The sequence below is a fragment of the Pseudophryne corroboree genome, chromosome 3, assembly GCF_028390025.1.
Source record: "Pseudophryne corroboree isolate aPseCor3 chromosome 3, aPseCor3.hap2, whole genome shotgun sequence".
Taxonomy (NCBI): Eukaryota; Metazoa; Chordata; class Amphibia; order Anura; family Myobatrachidae; genus Pseudophryne; species Pseudophryne corroboree.
This window is the reverse complement of record NC_086446.1, coordinates 149,730,644-149,755,391: the sequence shown is the minus strand read 5'-3', so window position 1 is coordinate 149,755,391 and position 24,748 is coordinate 149,730,644. Positions and strand designations below refer to the sequence as shown.

The 24,748-nt window shown below is 46.6% G+C and overlaps 2 protein-coding genes across 5 annotated transcripts in view; one reads left to right on the top strand and one right to left on the bottom strand.

Moving 5' to 3' along the window:
* The window catches only part of LOC135054972 (ciliary neurotrophic factor-like), a 71,536-nt gene extending 56,318 nt beyond the window's left edge, over window positions 1-15,218 (bottom strand). The window contains exons 1-2 of one of the 2 annotated variants that reach the window (XM_063958487.1): window positions 15,060-15,218; window positions 3,593-3,679 (exon numbers count right to left, since the gene is read on the bottom strand). The gene's annotated coding sequence lies outside the window, so the exon portion shown is untranslated. The remainder of the gene's footprint in view (window positions 1-3,592; window positions 3,680-15,059) is intronic. The other variant, XM_063958486.1, reaches the window with a different exon arrangement.
* LOC135054970 (uncharacterized) overlaps window positions 1-18,848 on the top strand; it is a 37,836-nt gene extending 18,988 nt beyond the window's left edge. For 2 of the 3 annotated variants that reach the window (XM_063958481.1, XM_063958483.1), the window contains 2 exons: window positions 16,410-16,528; window positions 16,917-18,848. In XM_063958481.1, the coding sequence (XP_063814551.1) occupies window positions 16,440-16,528; window positions 16,917-17,526 (699 nt within the window). In that variant the 5' untranslated portion in view covers window positions 16,410-16,439 and the 3' untranslated portion in view covers window positions 17,527-18,848. Of the gene's footprint in view, window positions 1-16,391; window positions 16,529-16,916 lie in introns of all 3 variants that reach the window. The other variant, XM_063958482.1, reaches the window with a different exon arrangement.
* The last annotated feature ends 5,900 nt before the right edge of the window (window positions 18,849-24,748 follow it).

The following is a 24,748-nucleotide window of genomic DNA, read 5'->3' as shown; positions in this document are numbered from 1 at the left end:
GTCTTGTACAGTCATTCTCTCCCATTCATCACATAAAACCTCTGTGTGACTACCGTATTTTTCACACATAATGTATCTTGCCGACCCGACTGGTCGGTTCTCCGAATCAACCTGAACCTGGGTTGATCGCCCCCTACCTGAGCAACTGGCCCCCATCGTCTGTAGGTGTTGCTTAGTCCTCCTTGGATTTTCTGTATCAAGGTTTTCAGCAAGCCTTTACAGACAACCAAATTACTCCACAGTAGGCCGGCGGTGGCGGTTTACCGAGTACCCCACTCACTCGCCCACCTCGACCAATACGACCTGATCACACCGATATGGTGCTGGCGTACTCGATACAGGGCCCCTATGGAACCTTCAGTTTACTGGAACATATGAGGGTTACCCGCAGGACACTTACTCTTTCCAGTAAAGTTGGGGTTGTTAGATAGTTCCTGAGTGACCAGCGAACTTCCCTTCCAAAAATAAAAAATTACACAAATCACGTCAGAATGTACAAGTAGCGTTTGTGACCACTTTTCTCTAATGGTATGAGGTCAGATTACTAACTACTGCACACAATTACGTGCGGTCCAATCGTTCAGTACGCGAGCACTATTTGTCATGTACTGAAAGATTAATGGAATCGATGTTTCCGGCTGCGATTCCTTCAACCAGAGCTTGTATGGCCTATATGGGTTCTGCACCAACACCCCAGGCGTTGTGCCACTGGACTTTTATAGCGGACCTTTTTACCTTATGACCTCCTGGTCTTGTTACCTTATGGTCCGCTATACTCTAATGCTCAAATATTATTTAACCAGGGATGCCTCCCTAGCCACCGTATATGTCACTTACACGTATGTCCCTTTACGAGTACCCGACTTTCCTTTTGGTTCCACCTTTAAAATTGTATAAACTTTTGTATACAAAACACACTCACTCAACACATGTACACTTTTGTTTCTATATCTATTTCTGCGCAGAAATTGTCTTCAGGCCAAGTGTGTTACCAATTAGGAGCAGGATCTGTTAAACTAAATTTCAGATTTTCCAAAAATAGATTTGCGTTATTTACCGCTTCGCGTTATTTATCGCTGTGCGTTAATTATCGCTTTGCGCTAAAAATCCAACTTTATCACAACTTGAGCTACGTGGGCGTAACCAGACGCTACGTTGCGTAATGTACGCTGCGTGCGTCTGCCTTTTGGATTGCGTACGCTAGTCTTTGTTAGCGACACGTGTACGCAATGCAAAGGATCCACCGTAACACAATATATATTTTATCAATGTAGATGATCCCTGATCATCTACCGCAATCCACACTGCACACTGGCTGCCTCGTCTCTCGGACAAGCCGTGTGTTGTTCTATACTTTAACTATTACCTCTATTATTAAATAACAGCAAATCTCCTTTTAGCCCTTTCTATCAACTATAAAAATGTGGCAAACAGGAATAGTGATATACGAAAAATGAAATACACAAGTGAAAAGAAATGCAGGTATATATGCGTGCGTATGCAAGACAAAAGAAAAAAAATAAACAGTTTTAAAAAGACACAAGCGTTTTGTTCTTACTTCCGGTTACCGGGTTCCTTCAGCACTCTTTACCTAAGCGAAGCAGACGCTTATCCCGTCAGCAACTGCGAGACAACCTCCCACCCTTTTGCTGGGGGATAAAGTCTGCTGATCTACCTAGTGCAGATGTGAAAAGGACCGGGCGAGCCCGCAATTGACAATGCTAAATTCCTTTGTCGTATAACCAACCCTTATGAAGCTAAGAACACTGTACGCTGTTTACTTAAGAAGTACCGTAATGGTACGCTATCTGCGTAGCGATCGCTCAGCCGTAGGCGAGACGCTCAAGCGTCACGTTCGCTCGCGGCCCAGTGATCACAGGACACGTTATTGGTTAAGTCTAGGGGAAAGATTCGCTGTTACGTAGTGTACGCTAGAGACCACGAGGAGGTCACCAGCGATGCAGACGCTTACAACACTTTACCTTGATATTAAACCTTATACCAATGAAACACACAGAATACCTTAATGTGAGTACAGGGTGTAAATGCAACCTTGTGTAACCTGACTACCTACAAAGCTGTTTGAGCGTCACCGACGCTCAAATGAACACTTAACACTATAGTAAATACACAAATACTGATTTAGGGTTCCAAAGCCTATTATCTGTATTATATCTAGTATACTTGTAAAAGAGTAACACAGTACAAATGATACACTACAATATAACAAAGACTTCCTAACCAAACACCTAACTAAGGGATAAACTACAATACTATCCTGGTCTAACACAATACAATACAATACTATAAAGTTTAGTCTAGGGGAGATATGAGAGAAAAGAGAAAATAGAGAGAGAGAGAGATAGACACAGAGAGAGAGAGAGGAATTGGCTCACAGAAAGACAATGATTACGGAGAGAACTTACGCACAAAGGGTATGATCGCCAGCGCCTCGATATCCAGCTCCCGATTATCAGCAGATAACCGTTGATGAGAGAGTGAGAGCTGGATGTGGTCGGTCTGCCTATTTATGCCCCACACACAATGCAATCTCCTAGTCCCTACAATCCTACAGTTTATTGGACACAGGAATTCGGCCCTGTACTGTAACCAAAGGTCATAGGTTGATTCATACAGGTGGGCTGTGCTGATTTCCAACAGCTCAGGTGGGTGGGGAACTGGGTTTCCCGCCGCATACCTGAGTATGTGCAAATCATAGAAATGGACATAAACTTCTTATGTCCATAACTATTCGCACGAGCGATTAATACGCTCCAAATCAACACCGGAATATTGCTAATTAAATACTCTTCCGATGGGTATCAAACACTGCTGTATGACTCCTGTTAGACCCTTCGTGCAATACAAAGAGGGATTCCTCCGCTCAGGGACATTCTATCTAAACCAAACTTACAGAAACTATTGAGGGGAACATGATCTATGAAATACATTAATTGTGAATATTTGTAACGAATGAGTCGCACGCTACGATCACATAAACTCTACCGTAAATGCGCATACTGCGCGTGCGAGTGCACGCTATTGCGGGTATGCGCTTCCACGGGAGAGCGTACGCATGCGCAGCACGGACCAGTGTGCGGTGCAAATATGGCAGTGTGCATTAAGACATTTTTCTGACTTCGACAGAGGGCTATACTACCATAGGGGATAAATGATCACATTCAGATTTCCTAGTCGTTACTTGGTTTTCTTGGTCAAATTTCCATTAAAATGTGCACATAAAATGTTGTGGTACTTACATAACATGACCGCTAACAGAATGAGGGGTATCCGGTCTTTAGGTCGACAGCAATTAGGTCGACATAGCAAAGGTCGACACTTGAAAAGATCGACATGAATTTTTCACATTTGTTTTTTTTTTCTTAAATTTTTTGAACTTTTTCATACTTTACGATCCACTTGGACTACGATTGGGAATAGTAACGTGACGAAGAAAACGACACCAATTTTTTTTTTTTTTTACAAAACTCATGTCGACCTAATGAGTGTCGACCTAGTTACTGTCGACCCAACGAACCACACCCCGAATTAGGTACATCGAAACAAAAATAAGCTGAAAAGGTCATAATACCTGATTTTTAAGGGAAAGTTTTTTCCTAGTCAGACTCAGGTTTTCCTGCACCTTCAGCTTTGGGGAAAAATGTTTGTATTTGGTCACCTTTGGGAACAGAGATGAACCTTATGATAGATGGCAATAATTCAGAGTTATATAACATTCTGACAGATCTACGAAGTTGAAAATTATTGTGATGTAAAAGGGAATACTTAGCATGCGCACTGCAATTGAAAAGGACATGCACAGAGTACAATGGGGGAGATTTATCAAAGCTTGGAGAGAGATAAAGCACAAACCAATCAGCTTGTAACTAACATTTCTCAAGCCCAGCCTGTAACATGACAGTTAGGTGCTGACTGGTTAACACTTTATCTAACTGTCATGTTACAGGCTGTGTTTGAAAAATGTTAGTTACAAGCTGATTGGTTTGTGCTTTATCTCTCTCCAAGCTTTGATAAATCTCCCCCAATGTAGGGTACAGCACAAGGGGAAAAGAAACGCCTTTGCATTTTACCATGCAGGTTGGCAGGTCTGCTATGATCATGTTATGACCATCATAAAGTGATCCAGAGGTGATCACGTGCTGCAATGTGCCATATTAAATCATCAATCTCAATCAAGTGGTACATGATCAGACAGGGTGACACTCGATATACCGGCTGTCAGGATCCCGACGCTCAGCATACTGGCGTCGAGATCCTGACCACCGGGATACAGACAACTATTTTCCCTCGTGGGATGTCCACAACACTCCTGGAGGGAATATAAATAGCGTGGTGCGTGTATCGTGCCACCGTGCCCGCAGTGTAGCTAGCGCAGCGAGCCCACAAGGGGCTCTTTTGCGCTCGCCTCGCTGTTAGCATTCTGGCAGTCGGTATCTCGGCGCCGGTATGCTGGGCTCCGGGATCCCAATAGCCGGCCAATCATATCACACCCAATCAGACATAGTAATATACAAATCCTATGTATAAATAAATGCAGTCTTAGATTTGGGTATTGCGTTTGTGTAATATACATTCATAGAATTCCGTATTAGACCTCTTACCCACTGGCACCAATTATTTCCATCTTACTAGTGTTTGTCATGCTAGTGCAGTATCTATAGGCAGGTCTAACACTGTGATTAATGACACTTACCTATCTTACGAGGGGTGTGCAGTAAGTTTCCGGATACACAAAAAGTATTATATTTACAAAGTGAACATTACATTTTTTCAAAGTATTTGCCAGAGTAGTCTGTGCAAAGTTGCATGCGATCAAACCACTTGGTGAAGCAACTGGACCAGTCTAAAGTAGGTATGTCTTCTACATGGTCTCCATTGCAGCTTCCGGTGACTCGAAATGAATCCCACACGTTTTGCGCTTGAGTTTTGGGAACACAAAGAAGTCGCAGGGGGCCAGGTCTGTACTGTACAGTGGATGACCAAGTTCCTGGATGCATTCATGGGTCAGAAAATCCACCACTTTCCTGGACTTGTGGGCAGGTGTGTTGTCATGATGGAGAAGGGCACCATGAGCGCGAGTTCTTGCACAGTGCCTGGAAATGACTTCCGGCAGGCATTGGTTGGCGTACAAGTCCCCAGTGCTGCACGAGTGGTATGGTAGCTACATGACCAGTCTTGGCCACAAAAATGGGCACGCTGCACTCACATCGGAACTTCTGTGGTAGCGCACCTCCAACTGGGGTCCACTGTGCCGACTGTTGTTTGGTCTCCGGGTCGAAACTGTAGATCCAGGATTCATTGCTGCTGATGATCTTCCAGAGTTTGAGCGTCCGCCATCAAACCTAGCCAGTATGTTTCGGTACCAAGTTACCCGAGCCTCCTGCTGGTTTTGAGTCAGCTGATGGGGCATCTAGCATGCAGAAACCTTGCTGATACCAAGCTTATCGTGGAGTATCAAGTGGATATATCTGGATGAGATGACAATCTTTCTCTAACTGAGCCATGGTCACCGTGGCGTCCACCTCAAATATGGACTGCATGGCAGCAACGTTGTGTTTGGTGATAGCGAACACAGGTCACTCGTCTTTCAGGGACTGCCCTTACACCGAAATTCTGCAAACCACTGGAACGCAAGTGATTCAGGACGGTGCTTCCTCCCCAAAAGCAGCTTGCAGACGGTCAAAACTCTCCTGCTGTCCCAGACCACTGTTGTGGTCATAGATGATCTTGGCTCTCCAGTAACTTCTGTTGAGCTCCATAACAAGTTTGTGAGGAAGTGAACATGCTGACTTCGGTGTGCAGTGCTGCTTGGGTTTATTATTTAATACCTACAATCAAAATCCAGACGGACAAAATACCAACAATTGACTGATGGTCAAAATACCGACATTTAAAATGTCGACCTACCAAAAGGTCAACACAAGTTTAATTGTTTTTTTTTTGTGTGTCGACATGGACACCGTATAAGTGTACCACGTCCCTCGCATAGCTCGCAGCACTCGCCATGCTTCGAGCACGGTGACTTGCTGCGCTCGGCACACTATTGTATTCCTTTTCGAGGTCCACTGGGATGGATGGTAAAGTATGAACAAGTCTGTTTCAATGAAAAACTCATGTTGACTGTACCTTGTTGACATTTTAAATGTCATCTGTCTGTATTTTAAATGTCTGTATTTTGACCGTTGGTCAATGGCTGTCGGTATTTTGACTGTCTGGATTTTGATTGTAGGTAAATTGACCGCATCCTGTGCAGATTATATACGATTATGTGCCCTGACATTTCACATGAACTGTAGTCAGAGATCACAGTTCACAACCATAGAGTCTGATTGTGTCTACTCCACCTGTGCCCTGCACTTCCGGAAACTTATTGCAGACCCCTCGTATACACACATAGTAGCGATACTGTGGGTGAGATGTATCCAGCCTTGGAGAGAAAGATAAAAGCAACCAGCTTCTAACTGTAATGTATTTAACACAGTCTTTGAAATTAGATTGTGATTGGTTGCCACTTGATCTCTCTCCAATGCTTGATACACCTCCCTTTGTGACCTTACATTATGGATTATCTATGATAACTATTTTACCGAGGAAATTTCCCTGTCTTCCTTTCACCTAACTCATCAATTATATAGTAGGAAGGCAGGCTCTGTTCCAGGCAGTGGCATGCAAAATATAATAGTTTTTTTAATTTCTCTAACGTCCTAGTGGATGCTGGGAACTCCGTAAGGACCATGGGGAATAGCGGGCTCCGAAGGAGGCTGGGCACTCTAGAAAGATCTTAGACTACCTGGTGTGCACTGGCTCCTCCCACTATGACCCTCCTCCAAGCCTCAGTTAGATTTCGTGCCCGGCCGAGGTTGGATGCACACTAGGGGCTCTCCTGAGCTCTTAGAAAGTTATAGTCTTAGAATTTGTTCTTTTCAGTGAGACCTGCTGGCAACAGGCTCACTGCAGCGAGGGACTAAGGGGAGAAGAAGCGAACTCGCCTGCTTGCAGCCGGATTGGGCTTCTTAGGCTACTGGACACCATTAGCTCCAGAGGGATCGACCGCAGGCCCAGCCTTGATGTTCGGTCCCGGAGCCGCGCCGCCGTCCCCCTTACAGAGCCAGAAGCAAGAAGATGGTCCGGAAAATCGGCGGCATGAAGACTCAGTCTTCACCAAGGTAGCGCACAGCACTGCAGCTGTGCGCCATTGCTCCTCTCACACACTTCATACTCCGGTCACTGAGGGTGCAGGGCGCTGGGGGGGGGCGCCCTGAGGCAGCAATAAAAACACCTTGGCTGGCAAAAATACCTCAATATATAGCCCCAGGGGCTATATATGAGGTAAATACCCCATGCCAGAAGTCCATAAAAAACGGGAGAATAGGCCGCGAAAAAGGGGCGGAGCCTATCTCCTCAGCACACTGGCGCCATTTTCCCTCACAGCTCCGTTGGAGGGAAGCTCCCTGGCTCTCCCCTGCAGTCTACAAGGGTTAAAAAAAGAGAGAGGGGGCACTAAATTTAGGCGCAGTATACATTATATATATAGATATAAAGCTATAGGGGACATAACTCAGTTAGTCCCTGCAGTATATAGCGCTCTGGTGTGTGCTGGCATACTCTCACTCTGTCCCCCCAAAGGGCTTTTGTGGGTCCTGTCCTCGTTTAGAGCATTCCCTGTGTGTCTGCGGTGTGTCGGTACGGCTGTGTCGACATGTTGAATGAGGAGGCTTATATGGTGACGGAACAGAGGCCGATATATGTGATGTCGCCCCCTGTGGGGCCGACACCAGAGTGGATAGAGAGGTAAAAGGTATTAACCGACAGTGTCAACTCCTTACATAAAAGGGTGGATGACGTAACAGCTGTGGGACAGCCGGCTTCGCAGCCCGCGCCTGCCCAGGCGTCTCAAAGGCCATCAGGGGCTCAAAAACGCCCGCTCTCTCAGATGGCAGACACAGATGTCGACACGGAGTCTGACTCCAGTGTCGACAAGGTGGAGACATATACACAATCCAATCCGTGACTTGATCCCGGCAATAAAAAATGTGTTATACATTTCTGACTTTAACCTCTATAAATGGGTTTTAGGTTTGGGGAGAAAAAACAGGCAGTGTTTTGTTCCCCCATCAGATGAATAAATGAAGTGTGTGAAAAGCGTGGGTTCCCCCGTTAAGAAACTGGTAATTTATAAAAAGTTACTGATGGCGTACCCTTTCCCGCCAGGAGGATAAGTTACGCTGGGAGATATCCCCTAGGGTGGATAAGGCGCTCACACGTTTGTCAAAAAAGGTGGCACTGCCGTCTTAGGATACGGCCACTTTAATAGGTACCGGTTGATAAAAAAAACAGGAGGCTATCCTGAAGTCTGTATTTACACACTCAGGTACTAGACTGAGACCTGCAGATAGTGCTGCTGCAGCGTGGTTGGTGACCCTGTCAAACAGGGATAATAGTTGGCAAACATAAAAACATATTAAAGACGTTGTCTTATATATGGGGGATGCACAGAGGGATATTTTGCCGGCTGGCATCCAAAATAAATGTAATGTCCATTCTGTCAGGAGGGTATTAGAGACCTGTCACTGGACAGGTGATGCTGACTTAAAAAGCGCATAGAGAGCCTTATAAGAGTGAGGAATTATTTGGGGATGGTCTCTGGGACCTCGTATCCACAGCAACTGCTGGGAAGAAATAATTTTACCTCAGGTTTCCTCACAGAAAAAGGTACAGTCCTTTCGGCTTCAGAAAAGCAAGCGGGTCAAATGGCGCTTCCTTTCTGTACAGAGACAAGGGTAGAGGGAAAAAGCTGCACCAGTCAGCCTGTTCCCAGAATCAAGATTCTTCCCCCGCCTCCTGTGAGTACACACCATGACGCGGGTGCTCCACAGGTGTAGCCAGGTACGGTGGGGGGCCGCCTCAAAAATTTCAGCAATTAGTGGGCTCGCTCACAGGTGGATCCCTGTTTCTTCCAAGTAGTATTTCAGGGGTACAAGCTGGAATTAGAGATGTCTCCCCCCAGCCGTTTCCTAAAATATGCCTTGCTGACAACTCCCTCAAGCAGGGAGGCTGTGCTAGAGGCAATTAATAAGCGGTATTCCCAGCAGGTAATACTCAAGGTGCCCCTACTTCAACAAGGACGGGGTTACTATTCCACACGGGTTGGGGTACCGAAACCGCATGGTTCGGTGTGACCCATTTTATATTTAAAATCCTTGAACATAAAAAAATTCAAGTTCAAGATGGAATCGCTCAGGGCGGTTATTGCAAGCCTGGACGAGGGGGATTACATGGTATCCCGGGACATCAAGGATGCTTACCTGCATGTCCCCATTTACCATCCTCGCCAGGAGTACCTCAGATTTGTGGTACAGGATTACCATTACCAAGTCCAGACACTGCCGTTTGGACTGTACATGGCACCGAGGGTGTTTTATCAAGGTAATGGCCGAAATGATGATACTCCTTCAAAAAAAGGGAGTTGTAATTATCCCGTAATTGGACAATCTCGTTATAAGGGCGAGGTCCAAGGAGCAGTTGGTAGTCGGGGTAGCACTATTTTGGAAAGTGCTACAACAGCATAGGTGGATTCTAAACAGTCCAAAGTCACAGCTGGTTCCTATGACACGTCTACTGTTCCTGGGGATGGTTCTGGACATAAACCAGAAATAGTGTTTCTCCCGGAGGAGAAAGCCAAGGAGTTGTCATCTCTAGTCAGAGACCTCCTGAAACCAAAATAGGTAGCGGTGCATCATTGCACGCGAGTCCTGGGAAAAATGGTAGCTTCTTACGAAGCAATCCCATTAGGCAGGTTCCATACAAGAACTTTTCAGAGGGACCTGTTGGACAAGTGGTCCGGATCGCATCTTCCGATGCATAGGCTGATAACCCTGTCTCCAAGGACCAGGGTATCTCTACTGTGGTGGCTGCAGAGTGCCCATCTTCAAGAGGGCCGCAGGTTCGGCATACAGGACTAGGTCCTAGTGACCATGGATTCCAGCCTTTGAGGCTGGGGGGCAGTCGCATAGGGAAGAAACTTCCAGGGACTTTGGTCAAGTCAGGTTATTTCCCTACACATAAATATTCTGGATCTGAGGGCCATTTACAATGCCCTGAGGCCAGCAAGGCCTCTGCTTCAAAACCAGCCGGTACTGATCCAATCAGACAACATCACGGCAGTCGCCCATGTAATCAACAGGGCGGCACAAAAAGCAGGATGGCGATGGCAGAAGCCACAAGGATTCTCCGATAGGCGGAAAATCATGTGTTAGCACTGTCAGCAGTGTTCATTCCCGGAGTGGACAACTGGGAAGCAGATCTTCTCGACAGACACGACCTCCACCCGGGAGAATGGGGACTTCCTCCAGAAGTCTTCCAATAGTATTGTACACCATTGGGAAAGGCCACAGGTGGACATGATGGCGTCCCGCCTTAACAAAAAGCTATAAAAGATATTGCTCCAGGTCAAGGGACCCTCAGGCGATAGCTATGGACGCTCTGGTAACACCGTGGGTGTACCAGTCGGTTTAGGTGTTCTCCCCTCTGCCTCTCATACCAAAGGTACTGAGAATAATAAGAAGGCGAGGAGTAAGAACAATACTCGTGGATGGCCAAGAAGAGCTTGGTACCCAGAACTTCAAGAATTTATATCAGAGGACCAATGGCCTCTGCCACTCAGTCAGGACCTGCGGCAGCAGGGGCCCTGTCTGTTCCAAGACTTACCGCGGCTGCGTTTGACGGCATGGCGGTTGAACGCCGGATCCTGAAGGAAAAGGGTATTCCGGAGGAAGTAATTCCTACGCTTACTAAAGCCAGGAAAGAGGTTACAGCAACTCATTATCACCGCATATGGCGAAAATATGTTGCATGGTGTGAGGCCGAAAGGGCCCCAACAGAGGAATTTCAACTAGGTCGATTTCTGCATTTCCTGCAAGCAGGAGTGACTATGGGCCTTAAATTGGGTTCCATTAAGGTACAGATCTCGGCTCTGTCGATTTTCTTTCAAAAAAAGAACTAGCTTCAGTACCTGAAGTTCAGACATTTATAAAAGGAGTGCTGCATAGTCAGCCCCCGTTTGTGCCTCCTGTGGCACCTTGGGATCTCAACGTGGTGTTGAGTTTTCTTAAAATCACTTTGGTTTGAACCACTAAAAACCGTGGATCTGAAATATCTCACATGGAAGGTGGTTATGTTATTGGCCTTGGCTTCTGCCAGGCGAGTATCAGAATTGGCGGCTTTGTCTTGTAAAAGCCCTTATTTGATTTTCCATATGGATAGGGCAGAATTGAGGACTCGTCCCCAGTTTCTCCAAAAGGTGGTGTCAGCGTTTCACCTGAACCAGCCTATTGTGGTGCCTGCGGCTACTAAGGATTTGGAGGACTCCAAGTTGCTAGACGTTGTCAGGGCCCTGAAAATATATGTTTCCAGGACGGCTGGAGTCAGAAAATCTGACTCGCTGTTTATCCTATATGCACCCAACAAGCTGGGTGCTCCTGCTTCTAAGCAGACTATTGCTCGTTGGATTTGTAGTACAATTCAGCTTGCACATACTGTGGCAGGCCTGCCACAGCCAAAATCTGTCAATGCCCATTCCACAAGGAAGGTGGGCTCATCTTGGGCGGCTGCCCGAGGGGTCTCGGCTTTACAACTTTGCCGAGCAGCTACTTGGTCAGGGGCAAACACGTTTGCAAAATTCTACAAATTTGATACCCTGGCTGAGGAGGACCTGGAGTTCTCTCATTCGGTGCTGCAGAGTCATCCGCACTCTCCCGCCCGTTTGGGAGCTTTGGTATAATCCCCATGGTCCTTACGGAGTTCCCAGCATCCACTAGGACGTTAGAGAAAATAAGAATTTACTCACCGGTAATTCTATTTCTCGTAGTCCGTAGTGGATGCCTGGCGCCCATCCCAAGTGCGGTTTATCTGCATTACTTGTACATAGTTATTGTTAACTAAATCGGGTTATTGTTGAGCCATCTGTTGAGAGGCTCTATTGTTTCATACTGTTAACTGTGTTTCATATCACGAGTTGTACGGTGTGATTGGTGTGGCTGGTATGAGTCTTACTCGGGATTCAAAATCCTTCCTTATTGTGTACGCTCGTCCGGGCACAGTACCTAACTGAGGCTTGGAGGAGGGTCATAGTGGGAGGAGCCAGTGCACACCAGGTAGTCTAAGATCTTTCTAGAGTGCCCAGCCTCCTTCGGAGCCCGCTATTCCCCATGGTCCTTACGGAGTTCCCAGCATCCACTACGGACTACGAGAAATAGAATTACCGGTGAGTAAATTCTTATTTTTTTTTTACTGGGCTATTGTCCAAAAATAAAAACAAAATCTGCCTTATTACATCACAGTTCTTTGAGTGGCAGTGTTGTAAAACAAGATTACACATACAACGTCTAGGAGCCTGCCTATGAAAAATGTTAAGAGTTAAAATTGGCTACGCAGATCTTTTAGAATTTTGACACCACTTTCAACAAAACCATTCAGAAAGTTTTTTTTTAATTTAATAAATGTAAAAGGTATTTTTAATTTATATTTAAATATATATAGGGCAGTGATTTGCACCCCCTCTCCCTCCCCCCCCCCCCCCCCCCCCCAGTGTCCCTAGGCCCCCACTATAAAATAACTTCCCACTCCCCATTGTGGCTTTGTTACCCTTCTCCCAGCCGCACTGATACTAGATTATCCCCCCTATGAGCATACACACTATGTAGACAAAAGTGAAGGCACACCCCCCTCCTCTCAAGCCACATGTTTGTGAAGGTATAAAACGGGTACGGGGCACTGATTAGATAATTTGGTAACAAAATGGCTTGCTGGAAGGAACTAACCAAGTTTGAAAAGTGGATCATTGTAGTCTACGCAATGTTATGTTTCCAGGGCGATGCTAGACTGGTATACCGGACATTTGGTAACCCGGATGGACTGGCCAGCTCACAGCCCAGATCATAACCCCACTGAGAACCTCTAGGATGGATTGGAGCGAGAGGGGCATTCTAGACTGACTCGACCTTCTTCAGTGCTGTTATCTAGGAACTTGTGCACAGTTTGCCAAGAAGGGTGTCTGCAGTAATCACTGCACGTGGAGGACCTACATAGTACTGACGTCGATAAAATCTCATTGATCTATTTGCTGTCAGTGTCCAATCACTTTTGTCTACATAGTGTACCCCCTCCCCCATATGCACAGCGCAGTGGAGGGTGGGTCAAGGAAACTGATCATCAGTTCCCCCCTGATGCAGCATAGTTGAGCTGGGTGGGGAGAACGATGTTCCTCTCCTACCACTTTTAGTCCCAGCGTATGCACCCCAGAGTGTCGCTTGCATGGCATTCTCTGGTGTGCAATTTCGGGAGTGATCTAAGCGGTTACTGACCGCAACATTACCCCCAGGGGGGCGCAGCAGGAGGAAGTCAGGTTTCCCACATACAGATGGTGGACACAGTATGGCAGCATGGACATATGGGTTACGACCTGGTCAGGTAACGCACTCCTTAGTGCGGTCATATCCCAAACGTTTATTAGGCATATCCAAAATGTGTTTTAGCTGTGATAAGAAGCAGACAGAAATCCAAGGTATAAACTAAATAGACCTCACTGAATACTGAAATCAGCTCTTGTTTTTTAGTAGCTCATTTATCTCAGATGGGTTTGGCATCACCCTCCCTCACACCTACAGGGATTTAGACTAGTAACCTAGTTACCCTTCGTGACGAGGACCTTTCCCATAAACACCTGGGTCCATGTCACCAACTATTTGGAATAGTAACCTGTGGCGACCGCCATGCAGTATGAGCATTACTATCTCTTACGTACATCTCTGCATTTCGCTTGTTCTCAGAAAGCTGCTCTGCTGATATTGTGCCAGGGCATGCTGAGATATGTAGTTCCACGGCAGCTGGAGTGGCATACCCCTGCATAAGTGTTTTACTGTATAACAGCACGAAAACATTCTAAATCTCCACTAAGTTCTCACATACAAATGATATCCCAACAGCACAGAGGCCAAGTGACTATACATACTCACATTACATAATGTCTCTTCTTTTGTGAATAAAGAGCATCTTGGCTGGATAGAGAAATCTTGAATGATGTGCATAAACAAAACACATTAGAATACAAAGTCAACAGATCTCAGCAGGATATTAGGTGTGTGTGTGTGGTCCTTGGTGCTTCAGCCACCCATATCCCCCACTCCCACCCATCTGGCATGTTATCAATAAGCACAGTCTTACAAGCTATCATTTAACTCAATCAGTGCCTGAGAGAATTGGTTTGAGTCCCTTACATCCTGGCTTTTCATCTTGCAGTATCAGTATCATCCCAGCATAATATAACATCATCATTGCTCCTTTGTAGATGAGCTAGTAGGCTGTTGTGTGTACACATATGTTCTGGGACACTAGAGAGTGCATCGGAGCAGTCCATCTATTGTTCTCTATTGTATATCCATTTGTGGGGGTGACTCCCCGTATCTAGGCAGCAGCTTGGTGAAACACCTTGTCCCCTGAGCGCCCGAATACCCTTGGGTAACCACTCTTCACATCTATGGAAGACAGCCTGCAATCAGTAGTAAACAAGGTAGTCTTCACTTGCCCAATCAGCTGCTGCCTCAGGTAAACTCACCACTCTCCCCTATGTGGTGAGTGTTGCCTCTTTGTGTATAGTGTTCCCCATGCAGCATTAATACATGTCATATGCAGGTTTTAGACATCTGCATTTAATATCTGCACCTAACATCTGTATACTTTGTTCTTGGCGTGCTGTAATGGCACTGTAAACACAGAACAGGGTATTGTATAACAGTGGAACTGTGGAGGTAGCTCTTGATGGGTTCTCATAGGGAGTATCTTGCAACAAGATGTCTGAGCCCTGGCAAATAACAACAGTAAGCGCACGCAATATCTATGTTATCTCCTTTGTGCACTGTGGGCAGTGGCCAGCCAGACTGAGCTCCCTGCTGCATGCCCTCAGCGTGTGTAGCATACTGACATATGCAGAGATGATATGATGCTCTGCTAACCAAGCAGCTGAAAGAAATCGTTAAACTTACTCTTTGGCAGCCAGCCTGTGACCACACCAGGGCTGTAGCTATCAGTGCTGCGCTGACAGGTCTCTCTGATCGTCTCGCAGCAGAGTCCTTCTCCCCTCCTTATTGGAAGGTTTCCCCATGGTGAGTGGCCGCACTGTCAGCTCTGCATGTGAGTGTGTGCTGAGGAGTGGTCTGCAGCTGCGGGTTGCGCGTGTACTGCAGTCTGCAGCACTTTTTTTTTTTTTTTTTACTTGTAGCTGGGAATTAGGACCAATCTCTCAAAATGAGACATCCCAGCTAATGCCAGACTTGGCAAAACAGTTAAATGTAAATCATTAGAACTACAATTATGCTGCCGGGAAGAGAACTTAAATGGTATCCAGTCTTTAGGTCAACCACACTTAGCTCGACATGGTCAGTAGGTCGACACATGGAAAGGTCCACATGCATTTTCTAAAAAAAAACACTTTTTCTTACTTTACAATCCACTTGGACTACAATTGGGAATAGTAACCTGTGCCATGCGCATCGGTTGCAGAGCGAGACATCTTGCCGAAACATGGCGAGCCATGCGAGGGGACACGGTGCACTAATTGGGGTTCCTGGACACTTTACGCAGAAAACTACACCAAAGAAAAAAAGTCATGTCGACCTTTTTTCATATCAACCTTTCCCATGTCGACCTATTTCAGGTGTCTACCTCCTCACTGTCGACCTAGTTAGGGTCGACCCAATTAACCACACCCACTTAAATACTAAGGGCCTGATTTTGAATTGCACACAGGTCCGAATGCGTCCGTGTTTAGCGGGTTTTCGCAAATCGCACATATGCCATAGCAAACAGTCATCTTTGCTTATCGCTGAGCAAGGATCTTGTGTGTTTCTCTCCACCCATGACAACCGGGTGTAGGCACAGAACAGATCTGAATGTTGTAGCCAGAGTTCCATGTTGGGGAAGGTGATGCCTGTCCTTTCTCTCTTCGCTCAATAACTCTAATATCTGTTCACATACAACAATACCTGTGGTTGGTTAAACAACGCAGAATGTAGCATAGCATCTATGGGTGGCTCAGGCCTCTAAGGTAGCGCTGTTTCATTTTTCTTTAGTCCCCCCCCCCAAGCTGCCTATTTATGGAGTTGATTTGATTGCAGGCGCTGCACAGTGTAATGTAAAGCTGACACACTAGGGACTGCACCTGTGTTAGGCAGTAGACATTTTACAATGGCTGGGTGTACAGCAGCACTGAGCGGGATCGTTTGTGACTTCCGGGATCCCAACTAGCGGTATTGTAACTGCTTCCACCACTGAGCATGCTTTATTAAGGTGTACTAACTTTGTACTTTGTTAACTAGGTCTTGTCTCTCTGCCAGATTCAGCCAGTGATTGCTGTGTGTATAGTCATGAGCTCCACTCCATCCTCTCTGGGGCTTCTCTCAGGATACAACTCCTCAGGTTCAGATGAAGATGACACAGTTGAGAATACAGCTTGGTGAGCAACATCATAATATGTACTAGCTGTGTGTGCTTTCTATCCCTGCATTCCGATGCTCAATGAGTTGCTTAAGGCCAAACTTACCTGGCATCACAAAGACCTGCCACAGGGGTTAGAACTAGAGTGTGAAGCAACCCCTAAGGGTTCATCTTCACCACATAAATAGTTAATTCTTCTCTTGCTACTTGAATAGTACTTGTGTGAGAGCCCCGAGGATAAACCCCCACAGAAGTGGGATTATTGGGAAGGGGGTCTCAGTAATTTGTTTGAAGGTGGAAAACTGCTGTCATTATAGTTGCTCCTCAGGAATGATGTTTTACGCCCTTCTTTGCCTCTAGTTTTTTGTTTCCGTGTTTATAAGTTATTACTGCATTTTCTCTTTCAGCACCGCCCACCCCAAACTGAATCCATTTGCTGACGCTGCCTCCAGCAGCGAGGACGAGGCTGAAAATGATCGTGAAAAGGAAAGGGCAGCAGAAACCTTAAAACCCCTCCCTTGTCCCCTGCCTTCCTTCCGCCTCCCAGCACCCCGCCTGGGTACACAGAGTGCTATGAGCTCTGGCAGTGTGTTTGCAAACCCCTTCCAAGACCAGCAGCAGGCACAAAGGACCATCCTGGAGCGGCACGTCAAACTGAGCGATGGCAATTGGGCAAAGGCTGGGAAAGGGGTGTGTCTGGCTTACGAGAGAGATGGGCGATGCCGCTACGGAACAAAATGCAAGTACAGTCACGGGAGTGACTTGCCTCAGGGGACCGCTGTGTCTACCCAGAGGGAAATTCAGGAGAGAGAGCCTGGCGATGACGCCTGGGAGGTGCCCGCAGAGAGCTGGAAAGGGGGCCATGTTATGCCTGGTGGGGAAGAACAAGGGGAAGAAATGAAAACTGAGAAGGGGAAGCGGAAAAAGCCAGGGCTGGGTAACACTCTAATTCCCCCAAAAAAATCATTGAAGAACTATGAAAAGCAGTTGTCAGCTGAGAGACCCTGGGCATTGTAGAACATCCTCCCCTGAGGCCGTGTGACTTGTATGTAATGTAGCTACTACCAGGCCTTGCAGTATTACAATCCCTTTTTATGTACTATATTTTTAATCCTTCTGTTCAATGTTCTCTTCCCAAAGACCTTGGATAAACAGATTGTGCTATCTTTTGATTAAGAGCAATTCATGGCATTTCCCATTCAGATCACCCACCAAAGCGGCTTCAGCTTTCAGGGACTACATGTGAGGCTACTGTAAGGACAACTGTACAAAGCATTGTGATGGACTTTATAGAGGGTTTTATTTGGCCACAAATGTTAGCAAATTGGGTGGGGGTGGGGGGGGGGGGGGGGGCTACCAAACTTCGGCAAAGCATTATCTCACTTCTCGAACCTGAGTGTGAACTGGGTTGCCAAGCCTGCAAAACTGCCAACCAGTCAGCTCCGGACTGTAATTTTTCAAACAGCCTGTAAAATGATAGAGGCTGATTGGTTGGTACTTTATCTCTCTTTCCAAGCTTTAGTAAATTTCCCCCTGAGTTCCCACAGACCCACCAACTCCTGTGTTTATGAGGGGTGTGGTCTTAGGGAACATGTCTGCTACTCTGGTCTGGATTATGCAGACACTGACGTGTCTGCATAAACCTGTCAGGCCATGATTTGTTAAGCAAGCCTGGTATTCTTCCTCGAGGGGGCAGCACATGCCTCTCTCTGAAGCTTGAGACCATCAATACCATTACAGTATATGCAAGTATGCTTGGGCAGAGACAGACAAGGTTGTGACAAGAAAGATGGACACTGAATTATCTTCTCTGAGCAAAGCATTAGAACTTGAAAAGCACAGTAGCAGCCTGCATAAGGATAATGGTATCCGGGCTGTAGGTCGGCCATGAAAAGGTCGACATGTATACGGTCAATATGTTGACATGTAAAAAGGTTGACAGGTACAAAAAGTTGACAGGTTCAAATGGTCTTTTTTTTTTTTTTTTTTAATGTAAGCATTTTGGCAACTTTTCCAAACCTTACCATCCACGTGGACTACAATTGGGAATAGTAACCTGCCTAAAGCATAGCGAGCGAAGCGGTATACTAATTTGGGTTCCATGTGCTTCCATGAAACGACACCAAAAACCCTTTAAAATGCTGTGTCAACCCTATTTATGTGTCGACCTTTCCTAATGTTTACCTTTTGTCATGTCGACCTTAATGCACGTCGACCATTAGTGGTCGACCTAATGACTGTAGACCCTTTTCATGTAGATTTGCTGATCCATACCTGGGTAATATTGGTAGTCGTGTTACCAAAACTCCTAATAAAATCATTATGTGGTTGCACCAGTCCATCTTTGGTATGAGTGAGTTGACTACACTTACACTGTTACACTGTTCTTCATGTGAGTGTAACCCACCTATAACATCTTGGTAATATGGAATCTGTTCATAGAGAAACACGGAATCGAATGATTGATGACATCAAGCAAGTGATGTCATGGCTACTTTTGTCATTGCATCAAAACCATTTTCTAGTGTAACCATCGATGGCTACTATGTGTGCAGAAAGAGTTGAAGCATAGCGTATGTGCACATAACCTGAACTAAGCCCTGTCAGCCATCGGATGGGCATCAGAAAGCTGCATCCAATGGATGGCAAAAAATTAAAATCCACAAGTATTTCCATCGGATCGGGAACGTCAATGGTTGCTAACTATGGGATTCCATTGACCATCTAAACAGAAGCACACATTTATCTTTGCAGCTACAATTCCTTTGATTGTTGTGTGAGGGAACCATGTTTTGTTACCAACCACACATTTTTCACCTTCCATGGGACACAAATAATTTTCTCTATCGTCCTAGTGGATGCTGGGGTTCCTGAAAGGACCATGGGGAATAGCGGCTCCGCAGGAGACAGGGCACAAAAAGTAAAGCTTTAGGATCAGGTGGTGTGCACTGGCTCCTCCCCCTATGACCCTCCTCCAAGCCTTAGTTAGATTTTTGTGCCCGGCCGAGAAGGGTGCAATCTAGGTGGCTCTCCTAAAGAGCTGCTTAGAAAAGTTTAGCTTAGGTTTTTTATTTTACAGTGAGTCCTGCTGGCAACAGGATCACTGCAACGAGGGACTTAGGGGAGAGGAAGTGAACTCACCTGCGTGCAGGATGGATTGGCTTCTTTGGCTACTGGACATTAGCTCCAGAGGGACGATCACAGGTACAGCCTGGATGGTCACCGGAGCCTCGCCGCCGGCCCCCTTGCAGATGCTGAAACGAGAAGAGGTCCAGAATCGGCGGCAGAAGACTCCTCAGTCTTCTTAAGGTAGCGCACAGCACTGCAGCTGTGCGCCATTTCCTCTCAGCACACTTCACACGGCAGTCACTGAGGGTGCAGGGCGCTGGGAGGGGGGCGCCCTGGGAGGCAAATGAAAACCTTTTTTGGCTAAAAATACCTCACATATAGCCTCCGGGGGCTATATGGAGATATTTAACCCCTGCCAGAATCCATTAAAGAGCGGGAGACGAGCCCGCCGAAAAAGGGGCGGGGCCTATCTCCTCAGCACACAGCGCCATTTTCCCTCACAGAAAGACTGGAGGGAAGGCTCCCAGGCTCTCCCCTGCACTGCACTACAGAAACAGGGTTAAAACAGAGAGGGGGGGCACTAATTTGGCGTTAGAAATATATAAAAGATGCTATAAGGGAAAACACTTATATAAGGTTGTCCCTATATAATTATAGCGTTTTTGGTGTGTGCTGGCAAACTCTCCCTCTGTCTCTCCAAAGGGCTAGTGGGTCCTGTCCTCTATCAGAGCATTCCCTGTGTGTGTGCTGTGTGTCGGTACGTGTGTGTCGACATGTATGAGGACGATGTTGGTGCGGAGGCGGAGCAATTGCCTGTAATGGTGATGTCACTCTCTAGGGAGTCGACACCGGAATGGATGGCTTATTTAGAGAATTACGTGATAATGTCAACACGCTGCAAGGTCGGTTGACGACATGAGACGGCCGACAAACAATTAGTACCGGTCCAGACGTCTCAGAAACACCGTCAGGGGTTTTAAAACGCCCGTTTACTTTAGTCGGTCGACACAGACACGGACACTGAATCCAGTGTCGACGGTGAATAAACAAACGTATTCCTTATTAGGGCCACACGTTAAGGGCAATGAAGGAGGTGTTACATATTTCTGATACTACAAGTACCACAAAAGAGGGTATTATGTGGGATGTGAAAAAACTACCGTAGTTTTTCCTGAATCAGATAAATTAAATGAAGTGTGTGATGATGCGTGGGTTCCCCCCGATAGAAAATTATGGGCGATATACCCTTTCCCGCCAGAAGTTAGGGCGCGTTGGGAAACACCCCTTAGGGTGGATAAGGCGCTCACATGCTTATCAAAACAAGTGGCGGTACCGTCTATAGATAGGGCCGTCCTCAAGGAGCCAGCTGACAGGAGGCTGGAAAATATCATAAAAAGTATATACACACATACTGGTGTTATACTGCGACCAGCGATCGCCTCAGCCTGGATGTGCAGAGCTGGGGTGGCTTGGTCGGATTCCCTGACTAAAAATATTGATACCCTTGACAGGGACAGTATTTTATTGACTATAGAGCATTTAAAGGATGCATTTTCTATATATGCGAGATGCACAGAGGGATATTTGCACTCTGGCATCAAGAGTAAGTGCGATGTCCATATCTGCCAGAAGATGTTTATGGACACGACAGTGGTCAGGTGATGCAGATTCCAAACGGCACAAAGGTGTATTGCCGTATAAAGGAAGAGGAGTTATTTGGGGTCGGTCCATCGGACCTGGTGGCCACGGCAACTGCTGGAAAATCCACCGTTTTTACCCTAAGTCACATCTCTGCAGAAAAAGACACCGTCTTTTCAGCCTCAGTCCTTTCGTCCCTATAAGAGTCATATCTGCCCAGGGATAGAGGAAAGGGAAGAAGACTGCAGCAGGCAGCCCATTCCCAGGAACAGAAGCGTTCCACCGCTTCTGCCAAGCTCTCAGCATGACGCTGGGACCGTACAGGACCCCTGGATCCTACATGTAGTATCCCAGGGGTACAGATTGGAATGTCGAGACGTTTCCCCTTCGCAGGCTCCTGAAGTCTGGTTTACCAAGGTCTCCCTCCGACAAGGAGGCAGTATGGGAAACAATTCACAAGCTGTATTCCCAGCAGGTGATAATCAAATTACCCCTCCTACAACAAGAAAAGGGGTATTATTCCACATTATATTGTGGTACTGAAGCCAGAAGGCTAGGTGAGACCTATTCTAAATCTAAAAAAATTTGAACACTTACAAAGGTTCAAATCAAGATGGAGTCACTCAGAGCAGTGATAACGAACCAGGAAGAAGGGGACTATATAGTGTCCCGAGACATCAGGGATGCTTACCTCCATGTCCAAAATTTGCCCTTCTCACTAAGGGTACCTCAGGTTCGTGGTACAGAACTGTCACTATCAGTTTCAGACGCTGCCGTTTGGATTGTCCACGGCACCCCGGGTCTTTACCAAGGTAATGGCCGAAATGATGATTCTTCTTCGAAGAAAAGGCGTCTTAATTATCCCTTACTTGGACGATCTCCTGATAAGGGCAAAGTCCAGGGAACAGTTGGAGGTCGGAGTAGCACTATCTCGGATACTGCTACAACAGCACGGGTGGATTCTAAATATTCCAAAATCGCAGCTGATCCCGACGACAAGTCTGCTGTGCCTAGGGATGATTCTGGACACAGTCCAGAAAAAGGTGTTTCTCCCGGAAGAGAAAGCCAGGGAGTTATCCGAGCTAGTCAGGAACCTCCTAAAATCAGTGCATCATTGCACAAGGGTCCTGGTAAAGATGGTGACTTCCTACGAAGCAATTCCATTCGGCAGATTTCACGCAAGAATTTTTCAGTGGGATCTGCTGGACAAATGGTCCGGATCGCATCTTCAGATGCATCAGCGGATAACCCTATATCCAAGGACAAGGGTGTCTCTCCTGTGGTGGTTACAGAGTGCTCATCTTCTAGAGGGCCGCAGATTCGGCATTCAGGATTGGATGCTGGTGACCACGGAGGCCAGCCCGAGAGGCTGGGGAGCAGTCACACAAGGAAAAAATTTCCAGGGAGTGTGATCAAGTCTGGAGACTTTTCTCCACATAAATATACTGGAGCTAAGGGTAAATTTATAATACTCTAAGCTTAGCAAGACCTCTGCTTCAAGGTCAGCCGGTATTGATCCAGTGGGAAAAACATCACGGCAGTCGCCCACGTAAATAGACAGGGCGGCACAAGAAGCAGGAGGGCAATGGCAAAAACTGCAAGGACTTTTCGCTGGGCGGAAAATCATGTGATAGCACTGTCAGCAGTGTTTCATTCCGGGAATGGAAACTGGGAAGCAGACTTCCTCAGCAGGCACGACCTCCACCCGGCAGAATGGAAACTTCATCGGGAAGTTTTCCACATGATTGTAAACCGTTGGAAAATACCAAAGGTGGACATGATGGCGTCCCGTCTGAACAAAAAACGGGACAGGTATTGCGCCAGGTTAAGAGACCCTCAGGCAATAGCTGTGGACGTTCTGGTAACACCATGGATGTACCAGTCGGTGTATGTGTTCAATCCTCTGCTTCTCATACCTAAGGTACTGAGACTTATAAGACGTAGAGGAGTAAGAACTATACTCATGGCTCCGGATTGGCCAAGAAGGACTTGGTACCCGGAACTTCAAGAGATGCTCACAGAGGACTTATGGCCTCTGCCGCTAAGAAGGGACTTGTTTCAGCAAGTACCATGTCTGTTCCAAGACTTACCGCAGCTGCGTTTGACGGCATGGCGGTGGAACGCCGGATCCTAAGGGAAAAAGGCATTCCGGAAGAGGTCATTCCTACCCTGGTCAAAGCCAGAAAGGAGGTGACCGCACAACATTATCACCACATGTGGCAAAAATATGTTGCGTGGTGTGAGGCCAGAAAGGCCCCACGAAGAAATTTCAACTCGGTCGATTCCTGCATTTCCTACAAACAGGAGTGTCTATGGGCCTCAAATTGGGGTCCATTAAGGTTCAAATTTCGGCCCTGTCGATTTTCTTCCAGAAAGAAGTGGCTTCAGTTCCTGAAGTCCAGAAGTTTGTCAAGGGAGTATTGCATATACAACCCCCTTTTTGTGCCTCCAGTGGCACTGTGGGATCTCAACGTAGTTCTGGGATTCCTCAAATCACATTGGTTTAAAACCAGTCAAATCTGTGGATTTGAAGCATCTCACATGAAAAGTGACCATGCTCTTGGCCCTGGCCTGGACCAGGCGAGTGTCAAATTGGTGGTTTTTTTCTCAAAAAAGCCCATATCTGGTTGTCCATTTGGACAGGGCAGAGCTGCGGACTCGTCCCCAGTTCTCTCCCTAAGGTGGTGTCAGTGTTTCACCTGAACCAGCTTATTTTGGTGCCTTGCGCCTACTAGGGACTTGGAGGACTCCAGGTTGCTAGATGTTGTCAGGGCCCTGTAAATATAGGTTCCAGGACGGCTGGAGTCAGGAAAACTGACTTGCTGTTATCCTGTATGCACACAACAAACTGGGTGCTCTTGCTTCTAAAGCAGACTATTGCTAGTTGGATGTGTAATACAATTCAGCTTGCACATTCTGTGGCAGGCCTGCCACAGCCAAAATATGTAAATGCCCATTCCACAAGGAAGGTGGGCTTATCTTGGGCGGCTGCCCGAGGGGTCTCGGCTTTACAACTTTGCCGAGCGGCTATTTAGTCAGGGGCAAACACGTTGGTAAAATCCTACAAATTTGATACCCTGGCTAAGGAGGACCTGGAGTTCTCTCATTCGGTGCTGCAGAGTCATCCGCACTCTCCCGCCCGTTTGGGAGCTTTGGTATTATCCCCATGGTCCTTTCAGGAACCCCAGCATCCACTAGGACGATAGAGAAAATAAGAATTTACTTACCGATAATTCTATTTCTCGGAGTCCGTAGTGGATGCTGGGCGCCCATCCCTAGTGCGGATTATCTGCAATACTTGTACATAGTTACAAAAATCGGGTTATTATTGTTGTGAGCCATCTATTCAGAGGCTCCGCTGTTATCATACTGTTAACTGGGTTCAGATCACAGGTTGTACAGTGTGATTGGTGTGGCTGGTATGAGTCTTACCCGGGATTCAAAATCCTTCCTTATTGTGTACGCTCGTCCGGGCACAGTATCCTAACTGAGGCTTGGAGGAGGGTCATAGGGGGAGGAGCCAGTGCACACC